General features: G+C 51.2%; 1 protein-coding gene across 8 annotated transcripts in view; it reads right to left on the bottom strand.

Annotated features, from left to right (window-relative positions):
• RALGAPA1 (Ral GTPase activating protein catalytic subunit alpha 1) overlaps window positions 1-18881 on the bottom strand; it is a 1128412-nt gene that overhangs the window by 587838 nt on the left and 521693 nt on the right. For all 8 annotated transcript variants that reach the window (XM_069638431.1, XM_069638437.1, XM_069638433.1 and 5 more), the window contains one exon: window positions 14416-14632. In XM_069638431.1, the coding sequence (XP_069494532.1) occupies window positions 14416-14632 (217 nt within the window). The remainder of the gene's footprint in view (window positions 1-14415; window positions 14633-18881) is intronic.

Genomic DNA, 18881 nt, shown 5'->3' with positions numbered 1-18881 from the left:
ATAAAAGATGAGCACCTTTTATGTCTAAGAATATGTAACAAAACATGCCCTAAAGAGCAGATTAAATTAGAAGATATTTTTCAGCTGTGTGGTCTAATTCTATTCACTTTTGCAAACTGGAGTCTATACTTGCCTTTCTGAGTTCATGTTGCATTGTATTCAAATGAGAATGTCAAAGTATTTGGCAAGAGCCGAATAGCTTTTTTTCAGCCAGAATTCGGCCGAATACTTACTCGAAGCCGAAGTTTGGTACACCCCTAGTGAGGAGGCCACCCTTTGAAGACCGGAACAGGTTCAATGCAAACTGAGCAGCAATGCTTAGTCTTAGGAGATCAGGAGTTCACACATAATATGCACAAGGTTAGTCAAGAAATAGATGATCGGATCACGATAGAGCACATGAGGAGAAGGACGTGAGCTGCTGAGCTCCGCTGAGCGGACCTCTAAAAACTGCTGCAAAGCAGGTTGTGTGACCCTACAGTAAGTGAGAAGAAACCACAGAGACCCCTGTGAGGCACACAAGGCAGCTGAAGTTACAGAAGGGTGTCGGTGTGGGTGCAGAACAAGCTCCCGTTCCTGCGGGGAAGCAGCGTGAGGCCCGGTTGGGAACAGGAAGATCGGCGGAACCCCTCAGGCCGGCAGCGCCTATAAGGTGGGCAGGGCCCCGGGCCAGAGCACCAGGGCTAGGTGGAGAGGCCTGATCCCTGGGCCGGAAAGGAGAAACGCCCCCCCCCCTACTGAGAAACGGCCAGTGCCGATATTTATATTAAGAGGCTCAGTGTGCAGGGAAGGAGGTTTGCTCCCAGGAGCGGGAGACACCTACACGGGCGGACCTCACTACAGGAGGCAGGCGCATTCAGAAATCAGCAGCCTGATGTTGAAAGGGAAGGGGCAAGCAGGCCCTCACACATCGCAAACCTCAATCTCCCGCATCCAGGCGGTGCCTTCAAAGCGGCGGGAGTATGGGCCCAGACATAGGATGCGCTACTGCAGCAACAACCCTGGATCCCCCAGTATAACCATAGGGCAATGGGGACTCGGCAGCCATCACAAAGGTATTACCCAAATTGACCTTTTACAGTTGACCTTGTGTACTAATTGACCTAATTATAGTGATCCTAACTGACCTTCTGCACAATTGACCTTTATATTATTTTAGTTATTTTATATCTGTATTGGGTTGGTTTTGGATGATAAATAATATAAGGGGATTGAATGGGGGTTTGGATTAGATTTTTGTGTTGGGTGAGGGGTTGCGGGGGGGTTTCCCCGTGCATATATGTCCTAATTGACCTTTTAAATGAGAACAATTCTCCTGAGGTCAACTGTGAAAAGGTCAATTAGTATACATCCGTCACGAATGAGGAGCTTATGCAGTGCCTGAAAGTCTTCCAGGAGAAGCTGGTAGCGACATTCCAGGATCAAATTGGGAGACTTGAAGAAATCCTTGGCCGCTATTAGAGGGAATCCGGAAACTCTGGAAGAGGACGGATCACACAGAAAGAGCCCTTCAGGAGCTCGTGGAAGAGTCCTGGGAAAACAAAGTTGTCCTGGAAAGGGTCACCAGTCTAACAAAAAACCTGGAACTTTAATGTGGAGACTTGGAAAACTACTCTCGACGCGCCAACATTCGCATCAAAAACCTGTCTGAGGAGATGCTGGATAAGGATCGTCGATCCACAGTACAGCCACTGTTTGGAGACTTACTAGGAGATGCCTGGTTGGAAACCATCGGATTTGACAGCATCCACCGTACTGGCCCAAAGAGATCGGCTGGAGAGACATGGCGCTGATCGTCAAGACTCAACTAAAGGCAGATAAGATACAGATGGACATTACCCTCCAGCATGCTCTTCTCTTGGGAAGGCAAGAAGCATTGTATAACCACCAAGGCAAAGGGCCAGCATTCTCACCATGGATGCCCAGCGAGAAGGGGATTTGTCAGAGCAAAGGAAGTCACCCATGTAGAAGAGGCCCTGGGAATCGTCCAGGGTAAAAGGCCTTTCCCGAGATCAGGGCACCGGCCCCTCCAGGCTATAGTGGACCGTGACGTGATTCGTTCAAAGGGTTTAGGTGGCTGGAAGACGGAGGTTACCGACACCAGGGATGGGTGCGGGGTGAAGGAGAGGGTAAGATTGTCTTTGTAGAACTTTGTTGGCAGTAGTGTGGCGGAGAATACTTTGAAAGCAAGGGAGGACATCGGGGGGGGCGTGAAGGGGTGTTGAGGGGTTCGCTTGGGCATTACTCGATTCAAAGTAGAGGGTTTTACGATGCCCTCCGCAGTGAGCTGGTCATTCCAACAGACGTTAGGTCCAGGGTTCCTGTTGGGGAGGCGGTCATATCCACGAGTTTCTGTCTGTTGGTGGTTTTCATGTTTTGGGCCTTGCTTGGCGTGTGGGGGGAGGGGAGGCAGGGGTTTGGAGATGGGGTTGGGTCCCAGGGTCAACAAACGTTGCTTACAGCTTTACCTCTAGGTCTCATGCCTCTCATGCCGATGCGGGAATGTGCCAATAACTTGCTTGGAGGTGTGGGGGAAAGAAAAGGGGGACTGGGGATCGGTGGTTCGTAGGTGTTGGGGAGAATTCTCAGAAATGTGCCAATTCCCTCCACCTTAAAGACCCAGCAACTTTGAGGACCTGGCGAGAGTGTGACCCACTCTCATGTATTTTAATGTGATTTCTGAACTTTGTGTTTCTTTAGGTTGTGGAGTCTGACAAACTCCATAGGCATCATCTTTTACATGGTGTCACACGACATCTTCAGTGCAGTGGCACAGGGAAGTCTTCTGGATTTCCCAAGGTTTAAATACAATCACTGGGATAAACTACTGTTTCCCAGAGCAGCAAAGTGAAACTGACTACTTATATTTGTAACTTTCTAGACCCAGCACACACCATTTTACAATAGGGTGCTGGAGGGGTTACCCCTTTGTCTAGCTTCTCATGTAAAATGTTTAATGTTACCCTTTCCTCACTGCATTGCTGGTTGCAGTGGTTTAGTTTTAACTACTGTGGTGTGCATTTACCGCCGACTGTGTTCGCAGCTGCAGTAAAGCACCCAAGGGTGCCATTTTTGTCAAAATGGCCCTGCCCGTCTTTTTTCGCCATTTCTTTGTGGAAAGGTCCTTCTTGTGATTTACTCTGCGCGCCAAACCAGGTTTGGTCCCTTAGTTCGCTTTGCCTTTGGCGGGATTCACGAGTGAAGCTGCCACTGGCTCCAGGGTGTCTGGGGTGGGAAGGGAGTGAGGGAGACCCAAATGCACTCTGTGGTGATTGGCCGGCCGGCTGTCCTCAGAGGATAGCCCCCCTGCTGTGTGATCGACAGCTAGACTGGAATGAATGGGAGAGAACTGAAAAAAAGGCGAGGGTTTTTGGCTTGGAAGGCGGACTCGACCACTGGACGAAGGAATCTGAAAAAGAACTTGGAAAAGACGCCTGCTGCAACTCCTGAACCGTTGGTTTGCCTGGTGAAGCCCTGCTGCTGTGCTGAAGCTCAGAATTTGTTTCGACTAGAGAAGCCCTGCAAGGACAACTTCTCCCCTTGGGTTGGTGGGACCAATCAACCCCAAAGTGAACTTGTTTAGACATCCTCTTGGAGCTGGCTGTACTTCCACAGCTGCTGCTGCTGGAACCAAAGTGCCAGGGAGAGGAACACCAAACCGAGTGGATCGCTTTTAAGTCGCACCCGAGCGCCAGGAAGATCCTCTGGACCTCCCTGAAGCAGGACTGACCAAGCCTGAGCCACCTTAACCGAGTTCTGGACCCCAGATGCGAGGAACGTCTGAAGTGGTATCCGAGAACTGCAGTGTTGCTATTTGCTGTAGACGTGGGTGTTAGGGAGAATTCTCATACATGTGCTAATACCCTTCACCTTAGAGACCCCCAGCAACTTTGCTGGATTTTGAGCACTTGATTTTTTTACCTGCAGAGAGTTTGAGCCTTTTTCCCACTCTCTCATGTATTTTGATGTGCGTTTTACTCTTGTGTTCTTTGATTATGGAGTTTTAAGATAACTCCATAGGCATCATCTTTTCATGTGTGTTGCACAGCACCCTCCGTGCAGTGACACAGGGAAGCCCTTTAGGCTGCCCCAAGGTTTAAATACCTTCTCTGGGATAAACTACTGTTTCCCAGAGAATGTAGAGTTAAATTGATTTTACTAGTCTTTCTAAATTCGAAGACCCAGCGCACATTATCTTACAATAGAGTGCTGGAGGGGTTACCTAGTATCCCCTATGTCTAGAAACTCATGGAGCAGTGAAATGCTACCTTTTTCTATCAAAATGACTGGTGGCAGTGGTTTTACAACAAACTACCATGGTTGTTCCCTGACCGCGAACACCGGTAGCTAAAAATCGCAGGAGCCATGTTTTTCAAGATGGCACCTGAGCCCCCTTTGTTTAAACAGGTCCCGGTCTTCTTTTTTCGCCATTTCTTTTTGGAAAGGTCCTTCTAGAGTTTCTCTCTGCGTGCCAAACTAGGTTTGGTCCCTTTGTTTCTATGCCTTTGGCGGGCTTCAGGAGTGAAGACCGCCTCTGGCGCCTGAGTGTCTGAAGTGGGCAGGAAGTGAGGGAGGTGCCCGAAACTACCTGTGCTTAGTCTCCTAGGAGACCCAAATTCACTGTGGCGTGATTGGCTGGCTGGCTGACTGTCCGGCAAGGACAGCCACCCTGATGGGTGAGTGGCAGCTAGGCTGGAATGAATGGGAGAAAACTGTTTAAAAGGCGAGTCTCTTGGACTGAAAGGCAGAGTCAACCACTGGAACCAAAGAACCGAAGACGAACTGGAAGAGGACGGCAGCTGCAACTACTCGAAAGAGAAGCTCCTTCAAGGACGACTTCTTCCTTTGAGTTGGTGGGACCAATCAACCGTAAGCCACCTGGATACCATTCTTGGAGCTGGTTAGGATTAACCAGGGAGAATGTCACCAGCTTGTGTGCTTGAAGAACAGTAAGCAGAATCAAAGATTTGCCAATTTGCCAGCTTTGTGATCCGTCCCCGTGCAGTCCCCCGACGTCCTCTCTATTATCCCCACGACTGAGGCTCAGGAACTGCGAGATCTGCAGGAAATGCCAGGAACAGACGTCTTCAGCTGCATCTTTTTCTTCAATATAAGGTACTGTGAAAACCCGACAGAGAACTTAACTCTCACACGAAAGTTTGTGGAACTTTGGCAACTTGCAGGCCTAGTCAGCTTGTGATCAGACATACAAACCTTTCTTCAGTGAACTACTTCTAAGAACCGTGGCAAAGACCTTTCCGTTTTAAATACCAGAACCGTTTTTACTTATACAAGACACTAGCCCATTGACTTTGGCCTACCTATTGCATTGAATCAACTCCTCTGGTGAACTCAAACTATTTGCACTGTTTTAAAGTAACTAATATTAGTTTTATTAACTTATGCCTTTTGCTCCTACTTCAATGCTATTTTGCTGCGACTTCAAGGGAGCTCAACTGCTTAATAATCAGTATTGTAGTATAATTTGCGTTTGATATTGGTTGCCTCATTTAGTGAATGCTTTATAAATGATTGTGCAACAAATTAAGAAGGAACAAGTTACTTACCTGTAACTGTTGTTCTCCAGCATGGGTCTGGCATGGATTCACATGCTCATGAATATTCCCCGTCGTCAGGCTGGGAATCCTCGGTAAAGAAAAAACCAGTATTAGTTTCGTTTCTGATCTGTCTTTCATAGTAGTAACCAATCACTGATCTCTGCGTCATACTGACCACAGCCAATGACTGCCCTCTACCTAAGCCCCGCCTCTGGCAGCCATCTTCAGATTTGGTAGCACGTGAAGTGGCAGTATGACCAAGTGAAGAGCCGCAGAGGGGTAGGCGGGAGGGTTCGCATGTGAATCCATGCCAGACCCATGCTGGAGAACAACAGTTACAGGTAAGTAACTTGTTCCTTCTCCAGCATGGGGTCTGGCATGGATTCACATGCTCATGAATAAAGAATACATAGCAGTACACACATGCACAATCACGGGAGGTGGCAAAGGCTCAACATTAAGCATTACATCAAACTCAACATTAAGCAAATCTTAACTCCTCACCAGGCTCACCTTAGGCGAACAGGTTGCGCAGCACTGCTTGGCCGACCCTGGACTCCTCCCTGGAATCCCGATCAACGCAGTAGAATTTCGTGAAGGTGTGCCTCGACCTCCACGTAGCAGCCCTGCAAATGTCCAGCAAGGGCACACCAGATAGGAACGCCGTGGTAGCTGCGATCGCTCTGGTGGAATGGGCTCTCGGACGGCCAGGCAGCGGTCGGTTTGCCAACCGATGACAGTACATGATACAGCCGGAGAGCCATCTGGAAATGGAAGCCTTCGAGAGAGCCTTCCCCTGATTGACAGGTCCAAAGTTCACAAAGAGTTGTAAAGTCTTCCGAAAACACTTTGTGCGGTCCATGTAGAACTTCAGCGCTCTAGCCACATCCAGCGAGTGCAAAGTCCTTTCAGCCAGCGACGAAGGCGACGGGAAGAAAACAGGCAACACTAAGGGTTCGTTGAGGTGGAAGTCCGACGGCACCTTGGGCATGGAGGAGGGGTGCGTCCTGAGCACTACCCTCGTGTCGTGAAAAGTCAAGTACGGGGCCTTGCAGGAAAGGGCCTGGATCTCTCCCACCCGTCGTGCGGAGGTGATGGCCACAAGAAACGCTGTTTTCCACGACAAGAACTTCAACGAAGCCGAGTGCAGAGGCTCGAACGGAGGTCCCATGAGCTTGATCAGCACCACGTTGAGCTCCCACGCCGGGGCCGGAGCCTTCACCGGCGGGAACAATCTGAACAGCCCCTTCATGAACTCTTTCACCAGACGATGAGACCACAAGGACGTCCGCCCCGTGGTTCTGGTGTATCGGGAGATCGCAGCAAGATGAATCTTGATGGACGCGTGCGCCAGTCCAGCTTTGGCCAGCGTCAGTAGGTACGGCAGTACTTGGGGAGCCGTAATCCGTAGAGGGTTAATCTTCTGTGCGTGGCACCAGACAGAGAACCTCTTCCATTTGTGTCCGTAGCATTTAAGAGTTGAGGACGCCCTGGCCTTTGCAAGAACCTCTCTGCAGTCGGCCGGTATGTCGTATCCTCCAAACTCTAACGCTGCAGGAGCCAGGCCTGCAAGTTCAGCGACTTCGGGTCGTGATGGAGGATGGCGCCTCCTTCCCTGGAGAGAAGATCCGCGTCCCCTGGCAGCTTGATTGACGGGGACGCTGACAAGTCCAGAAGGTCCGGGAACCATATCTGCCTCGGCCACGCAGGTGCGACGAGGATCATCCTGCACCGTGACCTCTTGAGCTGGTTGATGAGCCGGATCAGCAATGGCAATGGAGGGAACACGTATAGAAACAGGCCCTCCCAGGGGAACGAGAAAGCATCGCCCATGCTCCTCGGCTGGGGAAACCTGCTGGCGAACCTCCGGCACTTGGAGTTCGTCGCCGTCGCGAACAGATCGATCTGGGGTGTGCCCCACCGTCGGAAGAGGCGGTCCACTAGATCCTGTCGTAGTTCCCACTCGTGGCACGAGCGCAGCTCCCTGCTGAGTGAGTCGGCGATGGTGATTTTTATCCCTGCCAGATGAAACGGCACCAGAAACATCCCTTGGGCGACGGCCCAATGCCACAGATCCTGCCCCTCCCTGGACAGGGCTGGGGACCTGGTTCCGCCCTGTTTCCTGATGTAGAACATGGTGGTGGTGTTGTCGGTGAAGATCCTCACCACCTTGCCCTTGAGGGACGGAAGGAAGGACATGAGGGCCCAAAACACTGCACGGAGCTCCAGGACGTTGATATGGAGGGACTTCTCCGTCGGGAGCCAAAGGCCTCTCGCGTGCAGATTTTCAGTGTGCGCTCCCCACCCTTCCAGGGAGGCATCCGTGGTCACTGTCTCCTGGTGGCCGGGGGTCTGGAAGTCCATGCCCGCCGTCAGATGCGCGCGGGTGCCCCACCACCGGATCGCTCGTCGGAAACTCTCGTCGAGTGTGATCCTCTCCTCGAAGCTGCCCGTAGTCTGGATCCAGCGCGCATCCAGGAACTCCTGCAACGGGCACATCCGGAGCCTGCACAGGGGGATGAGGTAAATGCAATTAGACATCATTCCGAGGAGGGACTTGATGGACCTCACTCTGGCCGCGTCCGCAACCAGCATCCGCTGCACCTTGCCCAGAATTACCCTCGTCCTTTCCTCCGACGGATAGGCCAGAAGCGACACTGTGTCAAGCTTCGCTCCCAGAAACAGTGCGTCTTGCGCGGGCACCAGGTGGGACTTGGCGTAGTTTATGGAGAATCCCAGGTCCGTGAGAAGTTGGACGGTCCTTGCCGTGTGCTCCACGGCGAGCTCCTTCGTCTTCGCTCGGATGAGCCAGTCGTCCAGGTAGGGGTAGACGTGGATCCCCTCTCGGCGCAGCTGCGCCGCCACCGGTGAGAGGCACTTGGTGAACACCCTGATAGTGACGCCCTTGGACCATGAACCTGAGAACTTTCGGTGTCCCTTTAGGATGGGAATATGGAAGTAGGCATCCTCCAAATCCAACGACGACAGGAAATCGCCCTCCTCCAGCTGACCCAGGACGTGTTGGAGGGTGACCATCCGGAACTTCTGTGCCTTGATTAATTTGTTCAGTCGTCGTAGGTCCAGGATGGGACGCCATCCTCCCGTCTTCTTCTTCACGAGGAAGTATCTTGAGTAAACTCCGGAGCCCCGAAGCCTCTTTGGGACGAGCTCGATGGCGCCCTTCCTGAGCATCGCCTTTACCTCCAAGAGAAATTGAGGGACGTGATGTTCTTTCCTGGCCACAGGGGGTACGCGCGGGCACCTCTTTAGAAACTCGAGCGCGTGACCCTGGGCTAGGGCGTCCAGCACCCAACGGTCGGTGGAGATGGACTCCCACACGCTGACGAAGCTCGCCAGCCGGCCCCCCACCGGGTTGATTCGGTGGGGGCCCGACCCCACGGCCAGTTCAGTCCTGCTTCGACGAGGCTTTGCCGCCTTGACCTCCTTGGCGACGACGGCGGGGTCCGCCTGACTTGCCTCGTCCCTGTAAGCTTCCTGCGACGACGAACGGGCCGCTTGACGGTAGGTGGAAAATCCACCGCCGGAACCTTTGGAGGCACCCTGTTTGCCTCCGCCGCTCCGAAAGGGCGGCCGTCGTTGCTGGAGAACCCCAAGAGCCCGGGCCGTCTCTGTGGCTTGAAGGGAATCGTCCACTGTTTTCCCAAACAGGTTGTTTCCGTCGAACGGCATGTCCAAGACCCTGGTCTGCACGTCCTGACGGAAGTCAGTAGCCTTGAGCCATCCATGCCGCCTAAGGCACACGCCGTTGCCCAACTGGCGAAATCCAGTGTCAGCGATGTCCGTCGCAATCGTAATGGCGTGGTCCAACGCCACCTCTCCTTCCTGCAAGATCTCTAGGGCATCCGCCCTCTTGTCGTCTGGTAGGAAGTCCAGCAGGGGGGCCAGTTTGTACCACAACTCCCTGTCGTAGCGGGCTACGATAGCCAAGGCGCTGGCCGCCTTAATCGTCGTCGCTGCAGATGAGATGACCCTGCGTCCCATCGTATCTAATTTCTTTCCCTCGCCGTCCGGCGGGGAGGTCGACGTAGAGGCCGCGCCCCCCCAGCTTTCTTCCTGGCCGCTGCGGAGACGACCGAGTCCGGGGTCGGCTGTGCCCGAAGGCACAAGGGGGCCGCGTTCGGGACCCGGTACTTCTTCTCGTACCGATCCCTTCTAGCCGGCGTCGTGGATGGGTTCTTGAGGAGGGCGAGGCCCTCATCCCAAATATCATCCAGTAGAGGTACGGAGAGGACCGTCTTCCTCTTGGCCTCGTGCCGTTGATAAAGGAAACCTTCCTTCTTCTTTTCTTCCGGGCAGAGCTGGAAAAGCTCGGATGCCCTGGCGATCATGGAGTGAAACGATCCAATCTCGTCGGGCGGGGAAGCCCGGGTGGGAGGTGACGACGGCAGATCCTCGTCGTAAACCTCGTCGTCCGTACCCGTCGCGGCCGTGTCAGTCCCCGTATCATCCCCACGAGTCGTGGATGGGGAGGAGGGCTGAACAGGGCGCGATGGCTGAAAAGGCGGTGGAGGATGAATCCTTCTTCTCTTAGGGGGAGGGCTCCCAGAAGGGCCTGGCTCCGGGTCCCCCGTCGGGAGTGGTTCCTCCGCTGGTGGTAACGGCAGTCTCGTCCTTATTTCCGAGCATAAGGACTGTATAGCCAACAAAATGGCCGCCGAGTTGTCTTGCGGCACTGGTTGAGGGGATTCCGACGGGTGGCCAGCGGCCCCGTCGGCACCCTCGACGTTATCGTCGTCTCCCACGTCGGGGTCCCTCCCGACGGGCTGGTCTTCTTCCACGCCAACGCCGTGGCTTGAGACTTCGATCAGCTCTTCCTCAGAGGTTGAGGCCGAAACCACGACGACCCCCTGCCCCCCCTTTTTCTTCTCCGTCGGAGGTTTCACGGGGGTCCTATCGATGGGCATAAAAGAGGACTCCCTCCGCGGCAGCAGGGAGACTCTGAGCCCCGAGGTCGCCACCACTGGTGTAGCCTCCACAGGCTGAGCCAGGGCCGCCGCGACTGTCTCGATAGAGGCCTTGGCCGGATGGATTAAGGCTTTCACCACCTCAGGTGCGCTCACCGCCTTCTCCTTGGGGGGAGGGTCACTGCCTCGCTCTCCCTCCGATGGGGCCTTCGAGCTCGACCGGGGCCTCTCCAGGAGCTTCGCCGGGTGCTCGGCCTTCCTCTTACCCGAACCAGAGCGTTGGCTCGTGGTTGATGGTGCCGGGGAGGGTGCGCCCTGCCTGGCGCCCGTAGAGCCCGACCGTTCGGCGCTCCCGGTGCCAGCGGACTCGCAGTGCTTGGCCTTGTGTTGGACCCCCGTCGCCGGGGCGTCCTCAAAGGTCTTAGAAGACCGCTCGGATTTCTTCTTCTTCTTCTTCTCGCCTGACGGGCTCTTCCCTTCCAGCCAGTTGGCGAGACGTTGGTGGCGGTCCTTCATGGTCCGCTCTGACATATTGCCGCAAAACGCACAGTCCTTCTCCACGTGCGTCTTGTCCTCATGTAGGCAGTACAGACAAAAGGAGTGTTCGTCCTCCTTAAAGACATTCTGAAGCTGGCATCCAGGGCAGACCCTGAACAGCTTTCCGGGCGTCGAGCTTCCCTTCTCCTGGGCCATGTCAGAGATGGGCCTGAGAAACTTCTGGAGTCCTCCAAAAGTGTGGCTCGACGAAATCTTCACCCTTGAGGGGCGTAGACGAATCCGAAACGGGTCCCCGTTGATCGGATGAAGAAACGGTGGAGCTTGAGGCTCTTTTGACTGAAAAATCGAAGTTTTTGAGAAAAAAAAGTGAAAAAAATAGCACTAACGCTCGAGAGCAATAGCACGAGGATCCCAACACTTGAACGTGCGGTAAAAATCTGAAGATGGCTGCCAGAGGCGGGGCTTAGGTAGAGGGCAGTCATTGGCTGTGGTCAATATGACACAGAGATCAGTGATTGGTTACTACTACGAAAGACAGATCAGAAACGAAACTGATACTGGTTTTTTCTTTACCGAGGATTCCCAGCCTGACGACGGGGAATATTCATGAGCATGTGAATCCATGCCAGACCCCATGCTGGAGAAGTGTTTTACCAAGAAACCTTGAGTATAAGTATCTATCTAAATACTTGTCACTGTAGACCTTTGTGTAACACCCTTACAAGCTCACATTCCCTGTTGAGATAAGCCTGGCTGCTCAGCTCGCTACCAACAACTGTGTGGTACAGACTTATACCAAAGGTTGTTTTTGCTTACACCTGTTGTCCTGGTTGTGTGTAGTGGTCCCAGAGGGTACTGCATACAAACTTTGCCTAACAGCGAGGAGCTGAAACCGTGAAGTGCCGCTGAATTTAAGTTTGCCCATTGCTGCCGATGAGCTTCCCATTGCAGAGCAAGAGTCCTCCCTCTTGTCCCCACGACTGAGGCTCAGGAACAACAGGATCTGGCGAGCTGTAAAGGAACAGAAGCCAGCTGGAACCATTTCCTCTAACCAAAGGTACTGTGAGCCTAAGAGGACTTATCTCTTGCTGTGGTGTAGCCTTGTTCTCAGTTGAGGCTCGTCTTGGTTGCCCTTGCAGAGTTGCTTGCAGCTTTGCCCCTCACAAGCCTCACAGCTTGTGGCCCTTCAAGTGAATCTTATTTCTACAAACTTTTCTAAAAACATTGTGCAAGACTTTTACTTAGATCTTCAGCTCCACTAGACTTTGCTCAAGAAACATGGACTGTCCTGGCTCCCTCAGAGACTCTTCTTACCTCTGACGCTGTGCCTTTACCTTTTCCCCCAGGAAAGGGTTAAATTTACTTGACATTGGAAGGTCTAAAAGGTACTTACCAGTTTATTAATTATTTGTTAACCTTTGTTTTATTCCCCAATGTAACCTTTGCATCAAACTCAGTATTGCTCTAAATGTACCAGTGATAAATCAATGTCCACAGTGTCCTAGCGATTTAAGTCACCTGAGGGTGTAGGAAGTGTCTGTGTGCCACCCCGAATGGGTATCATCTGATTTAGAGAAGCAGAGAATGTTTTTGCAGTATATTATAACTGGTACATGTTTTACTCCTTTCCAAAGAAGGCTTATATAACTGACTGTTAAATTAATAAATGTTTAATCAAGAAAGTGAGTGTGTTTATTTGAATAACTCACTGAAACTCTGTGTCACAACATTACTGCTCACATTGACCCCTCTTGAGATATGCCTGGCTGCTCAGCCACACTACCAACCTGTGTAGTACAGACTTATACCAAAGGTTTAGTTCTTATTGCCAGGAGGTCAGGGTTGCTCTAGTCTTCTAAAGGATACTGCACACAATCTTGCCTAACAATGCGTGTGATGAGAGATGCAAATGAAGTGAGACTGCTGATGAGTGATTGAACTTTAAAGCAAGCTACCGTACCTTTGATAGAGAGGTCCGGCACCGCGTGGGTGCTCAATCACAGGTCTCTGTATGGTATCCAGCTGAGGATTAACGAAAGTAGATAAATTCGATCCGAGCCCGGCAGAGGGAGATTATTTGAAAGTGAACAAATAAATGTGAATCAAAGTGGTTCTGCGATGGGCCATCAAAATCCTGCACCCAGTCGAAAGTCTTCGATATTATGATATGATTGGTTATTTATAACGCGCTTAATACCCAGAGATTTCCAAGCGCGGACTTGGGGATCGAACCTGTGTTGCTCCGTGTCGTCTTGCTTCCAAGGCAAGCATATTACCGCTGAGCTATCCTCCTGTTGATGGAATAGAGGGATGGAATAGAGAAAGCTGGGGGAAATACGCAAACTGGTCCGAGCCCAGCAGAGGGAGACCAATTGGATATTTTGTATTAAAGTGGGTGTGAGCCCGGCAGAGGGGCACCCGGGGTGAATCGAAAATCACCCAAGAAGTTGTACATGAGAATCCTGAGGAGAAAGGAACTTTTGAATGTTTGTTTGTCTTATCAGGCACTCTGAAGTAAGAGACTTTGAATGGCAAAAAGACTTTGGTGCAGAAGGCCCTGATACTGAGAATTGAACTGCAGCTTCACGCTCGAGAAGTCGGACTGTGCTAAGCTCTAGTTTGCAGCATTGTCCCATGCAGAAAACGTGGGAAAAGAATGACAATGGCTTGAATATCCTGACATATCATTTCTTGAACACTTTATTTTGGCATAACATGGTTCCCAGCACTATTTATATTTAGAAGTAAGGATTGGCAATAGGTTTATTAGTATAGGCCCTTTTATTTTGGCAAGACACCACTAAGACTGCGCTATTATTTGATGGTCGTAGCTTGCTCCCATTTTTAGATTTACGATTAGATAGGTGTTTTTCAAACCCAATTGAAGTTCAATGAACACCCTTGAATTGTGGTCACTTGTGCCTGTCTTACTGTTCGATACCAAGGCCTTCCTTACATAACCTATAATCAGGCCTTCACCAGAGCTGTGCATTCAGTGTAGACCCTGGTCTGTCCCGACTCTCCAGTCAATGCTAACCTGGAATCAGGCCTGCAACTAAGTTCGGGTTTCAGTGAGGACCCTGGTCGGCCCCAGCTCTCTAGTCCATTTAGTGGACTAGCACCTTTGAACATCGCTGGTTCAAACTGGTCCCCAAAGCCAGAAATTAATTTGGGGGAAGTGAGGCTAAAAGCTGGAATATCATCACCACAATGGTCGTTGGGCTTCACTGGTCCAGGGAACATTAACACTGAAACCAGAATCTTTATGAACTGGATTCCGCGTTCACCTATGCAGAAACCCTCATAGGGGCTTATAGTACACTATAAAAATGTATCAATTATCAATCGACGCAAGGCATTAAGGAATCTGTAAAGGTCATCGGCATTCCCAACACTACCTTTTACAACTCAGCAATGAAGGATAACATGCTTACTTTCAAATTTGTGGCTGTCATACTGGAAGGCATTGAATGAATCCGAGTGGCTGTCGGAGCTGACCGGATCACTGCTGCCAGCACTAGCAGGAGATGTCCATTCAGAGGGAACGCCAGGGTCATCTGCCGGGCGGGTCTGGCCTTGCTTGTTCAGTATGTCGGGGAGGTCCCTGGGAATCTCCAGGCTTCCAGGGCTGCTTCCTCTCCGGGCTACAATCTAGAAAAGGAAACACATTGCTGAACCTATTGAACTGCAGACAGTTCATAGAACACTTCCCTTGTATGGACGTTCTGCAAGGTGGGTGTGCACTTTTCCCAAAAGCCCTTGCACCTGGATAGTTTCCGCAGCATCTCCTTCCTTTTGACCCTATGCCCTTCACCCGCCTCTACAATACTTTCTTGCCCCTTTCCTTTGCACCCGTCATTTAACTCTTTCATCCAGATGCCACAAATCCCTCGGGGCCTTAGCTTTCTCCTTATGTGCGAGCCCCATCATGCTTTTGCAAGGCACATCTCCTTAATATTTCCACTCCAGCTACCCGAGAGGGCGCCCCCATCCTGAAACCTTACACTCCGTCTCTCTCCCGAAGGACCTTTCTCCTTAACCCTTCTGTTCCAGCGCTTCTCGTCCAAAGGCCATCTTACCGTACTCCTCCTTCCTTATTCATTGGTCAACGTTCCACAAGAGTTTTCTGTGCCCTTACCCCTCCGTCTGCCAATGTTAGACTGCTCCCATAAACCCTCAATCCACACCCATCACTGGGAGGTCTCTGCTTTGCCCCACCGCTCAGCAGCCTCTGGTGAGGGACCTACAACCACTGGCCTTAACGGGGGCCATCACACCTGAAAAGAACGAGACGCTAAACCTCCCTTAAGGAAGTTAACATGGACATAACTATAAGGCTCAACTCTCAAGTAGGTATAGTAGACGGACACAAAGGTCCAATTGGTCCACAAACATCTACATAATACACCGTACTGATCTAAAGAAAATGTATACTTTAAAGATATTACACATATGTCAATCAGGTAAAAAAAGTACTTAAACAATAAACATCATATTATAAAAACAGTACATTTTTGAAAAGACTCCTTACCCCAATGCTTCTATGTAAGCCCACCATCTCAGATAGGCACCCAACATAAAATAAAGGTGCGGGGGTGGGGGGCGTCAAGGACATCACACAACCTAACGATGCATGTAAAAATCAGCTAAATTCTGCCCACACTACTACTCTGACCTAAATGCACAACCAACCACTCATATAAGGAAGGGTGTAGACTAGAGGCAAAGACCTAACACATAAGTGTGCGGTTGGCAGAAAAAGGAGTTTAACCTACATGTAAAACAGTCCCAACAGCCCATACAGCTAAGACTGACAACACATTCAACCGTTGCCTCTCAGGACATAGTATTAAAATACTGACAATTAATATCCGGCTAGAAGGGGGAAAACAAGTCCTACACAGAGCCCAAGCCTTCCAAAGAATCCAGTGCTGGGACAGTTTTTCTAAATTCCTACCCGATTTCATCAAAACCATTCAACTGAGGCCATACAACACTCCACTCTTAGTATAAGGCTGAACCACCTGAGTATTTGGTAGCGTAGCCAGAGCAGCCAGGCTTATTTTAGGAGGGAGAGAGGGCTGAAGGAAAGTACACTGAACCTGTCGTACACCAAGGATTAAATAGAAGAACAAGTTACTCATCTCATCTGGTAACTTTCTTTCGATGGGATGTTCCTCCAACGTATTCCACATCTATGACAGTAATGACCACAGCTGTGCTGCTTCGGAAATACTTTGGCCGTAGGCGTCCTGCGTCGATGACGTTGATACGCTGTCCCTCGAGGGCCTCCGTCGAGGGTCGACGTCACTGGATGTTATATATAGGATGCACGGCGCCCATAGCCTCAGTTGTAGTTTTTTCCCAGAACGTGTGGCACCAATCTCCTGCCAGTATGACTGCAGATAGCCTTGTAGAAACGAAAGTTGCAATCGCATAAGAAATTCTGTAGAGGGTCAGGCTGGAAGGGTTCGATGTGGAATACGTCAGCGGAACATCCCATCGAAAGAACGTTACCAGGTAAGATAAGTAACTTTCTCTTCGAGGGGATTGTGTCCTGCGACTTTTTCCACATCTATGACAGACTCCCAAAGCAGTACCAATGTATGGAGGTCGGAAAAATAATTTACCAATTTAGAATTTTAGAATGCCCAATCAAATTGCTGAATAGAAGACTGCCTTACCAAAGGCCAAATCCTGCCCATGGATGGAGTCCAAGGAATAATGTCTCACAAAAGTATAGACAGAGGCCCATGTGGCTGCTTCACAAATATTGTGAATCGGAACACCCCTCTGTAGAGCAGTGGAGGCAGCCACACCACTAGGAGAATGAGCCCGTAAGCCTGGAGGGTCCTAACACTCAGATTGTCAAAATGATCCATCTGGACAAGGTCTGCTTGGAAACAGCCTGACCTAAACGCCTTCCAGCATAACCCACAAAGAACTGATCGTCCACTCTGACCCGGGACATCCGTGAGAGATAGAAACTCAAAGCTCTCCTAGGATCTAAACTATGGAGCCTCTCCTCTTCCTTACCAGGATGTGGAGGAGGATAAAATGCCGGAAGAAATACCTTCTAGCTCAAATGGAATTCCGACACAACCTTCGGAAGAAAAGAAGGCTGCACCCTAAGGACAACCCTGTCCCTATGGAACACAGTGAAGGATGGTTTGGCGGAAAGTGCCTGCAACTCACTCACTCACTCTGCTTGCGGAAGTAACCGCAACTAAAAATACAGTTTTAAAGGACAACAGTCGCAATGGACAAGAATGCAAGGGCTCAAACGGAACTCCCATTTGGAACTTTAAAACCAAAATCAAATCCCATCTCGGCACCTGGAAAGGCGACGGCGGAAACACATTAGTTGGCCCTTTTAGAAACTGAGAGATCAAAGGGATCTTAAAATAAGAACATTCCTCAGACGAGCACTTAAATAGGGACAGTGCCGCCAGGTAACCCTTAATGGTACCTACTTGCAGTCTAGAAGGTCCGGGTACCACGCTCTCCTGGCCCATGCCAGAGCAATGAGGATCATCTGGGAACCGAACCTCCACAACACCTGCGGAATGACAGGGACTGGAGGAAGCGCGTACAGCAGTGGGAAAGACCACTCCACTACGAACGCGTCCCCCAAGGCTCCTCTTGGAGGAAATTCCTGCAAGCAGAATCTTCGCACTTCCGGTTGACACTGGTGGCGAAGAGATTCACTTGTGGGGTTCCCCAAAGGGCGTAGATCTCCCAAAGAACTTCCTGAGCCAGCTCCCACTCGTGAGAGACTGTGCTCTGCCTGCTCAGAGTGTCAACCACTGCGTTTTCATCTCGGGAGGATGAACTGTCGAGATCGAAATTCCCTGCTGAATTGCCCAGAACCAGAGCTGCATCGCCTCCCTGCACAATGGGAGTGACCCTGCCCCTCCGTTTTTGTTGAGGTAATGCATGGCCACTGTAGGGTCCGTCATAATCAGGACATTCTTCCCCCACACAGACGGCAGAAAAGCCTTCAGGGCTAGCCTGACAGCCGGCAGCTCTAACAGATTGATGTGGCGTCTGGACTCCGACAGAGACCAACGCCCGCTGGCCGTCAACTCGTTGGCATGAGCTCCCCAACCCGTGAGGGATGCGTCCGTCATGATCGTCACTCCCGGCCAAGGTTGCCAAGATGGCACACCCTTCATCAGATTGCCTTTGACTGCCCACCACAGAAGATCCTGTGCGACCGAAGGCGGCATCTGAACGGGATCCGACATCCTGCCTGAGAACTGCGACTACTGCATCTTGAGAGCCCACTGCAGAGATCTCATCCGCAGCCTGGCCTCTGGCACCAGGAAAATGCAGGATGCCATGAGGCCGAGCAACCTCAAGAACTCGAACACCGGGAGACACTGTGCACGTTGAAATTTGTCCACCATCTGCAAAATGTGATGAGCCCTCACCTGGGGAGGTGAACACCGCCCCAGGGATGTGTCGAGCACTGCGCCAATGTATTCGAGCCGTTGGGTAGGCATCAAATGGGACTTCTTTAAATTGAGGGAGAAGCCCAGCTTGTGAAGGGAGTGGGAGGTGACGGACAGATGATCCCTGGCTTGCTCGAGAGAACGTGCCCTGATCAACCAATCGTCCAGGTAGGGGTACACGTGAATCCCCCCCTTTCCTGAGATACGCTGCCACCACCACAATCAACTTGGTGAAGACCCTCGGGCAGAGGTCAATCCGAACGGCAGTACCCGAAACTGAAAATGCGAGTCGCCAACCGCGAACCTCAGGTACTTCCTGTGCTTTGGATGAATCGGCACATGAAAGTAAGCATACTTGAGGTCGAGAGACACCAGCCAATCCTGAAGTTGAAGGGCCTGGAGGACTTGAGAAAGAGTTACCATCTTGAACTTGTCCGTCCTGAGGA

The sequence above is a fragment of the Ambystoma mexicanum genome, chromosome 14, assembly GCF_040938575.1.
Source record: "Ambystoma mexicanum isolate Mex_15411 chromosome 14, UKY_AmexF1_1, whole genome shotgun sequence".
Taxonomy (NCBI): domain Eukaryota; kingdom Metazoa; phylum Chordata; class Amphibia; order Caudata; family Ambystomatidae; genus Ambystoma; species Ambystoma mexicanum.
The sequence above is the reverse complement of the archived record's forward strand: the minus strand, read 5'-3'. Positions and strand labels throughout refer to the sequence as shown.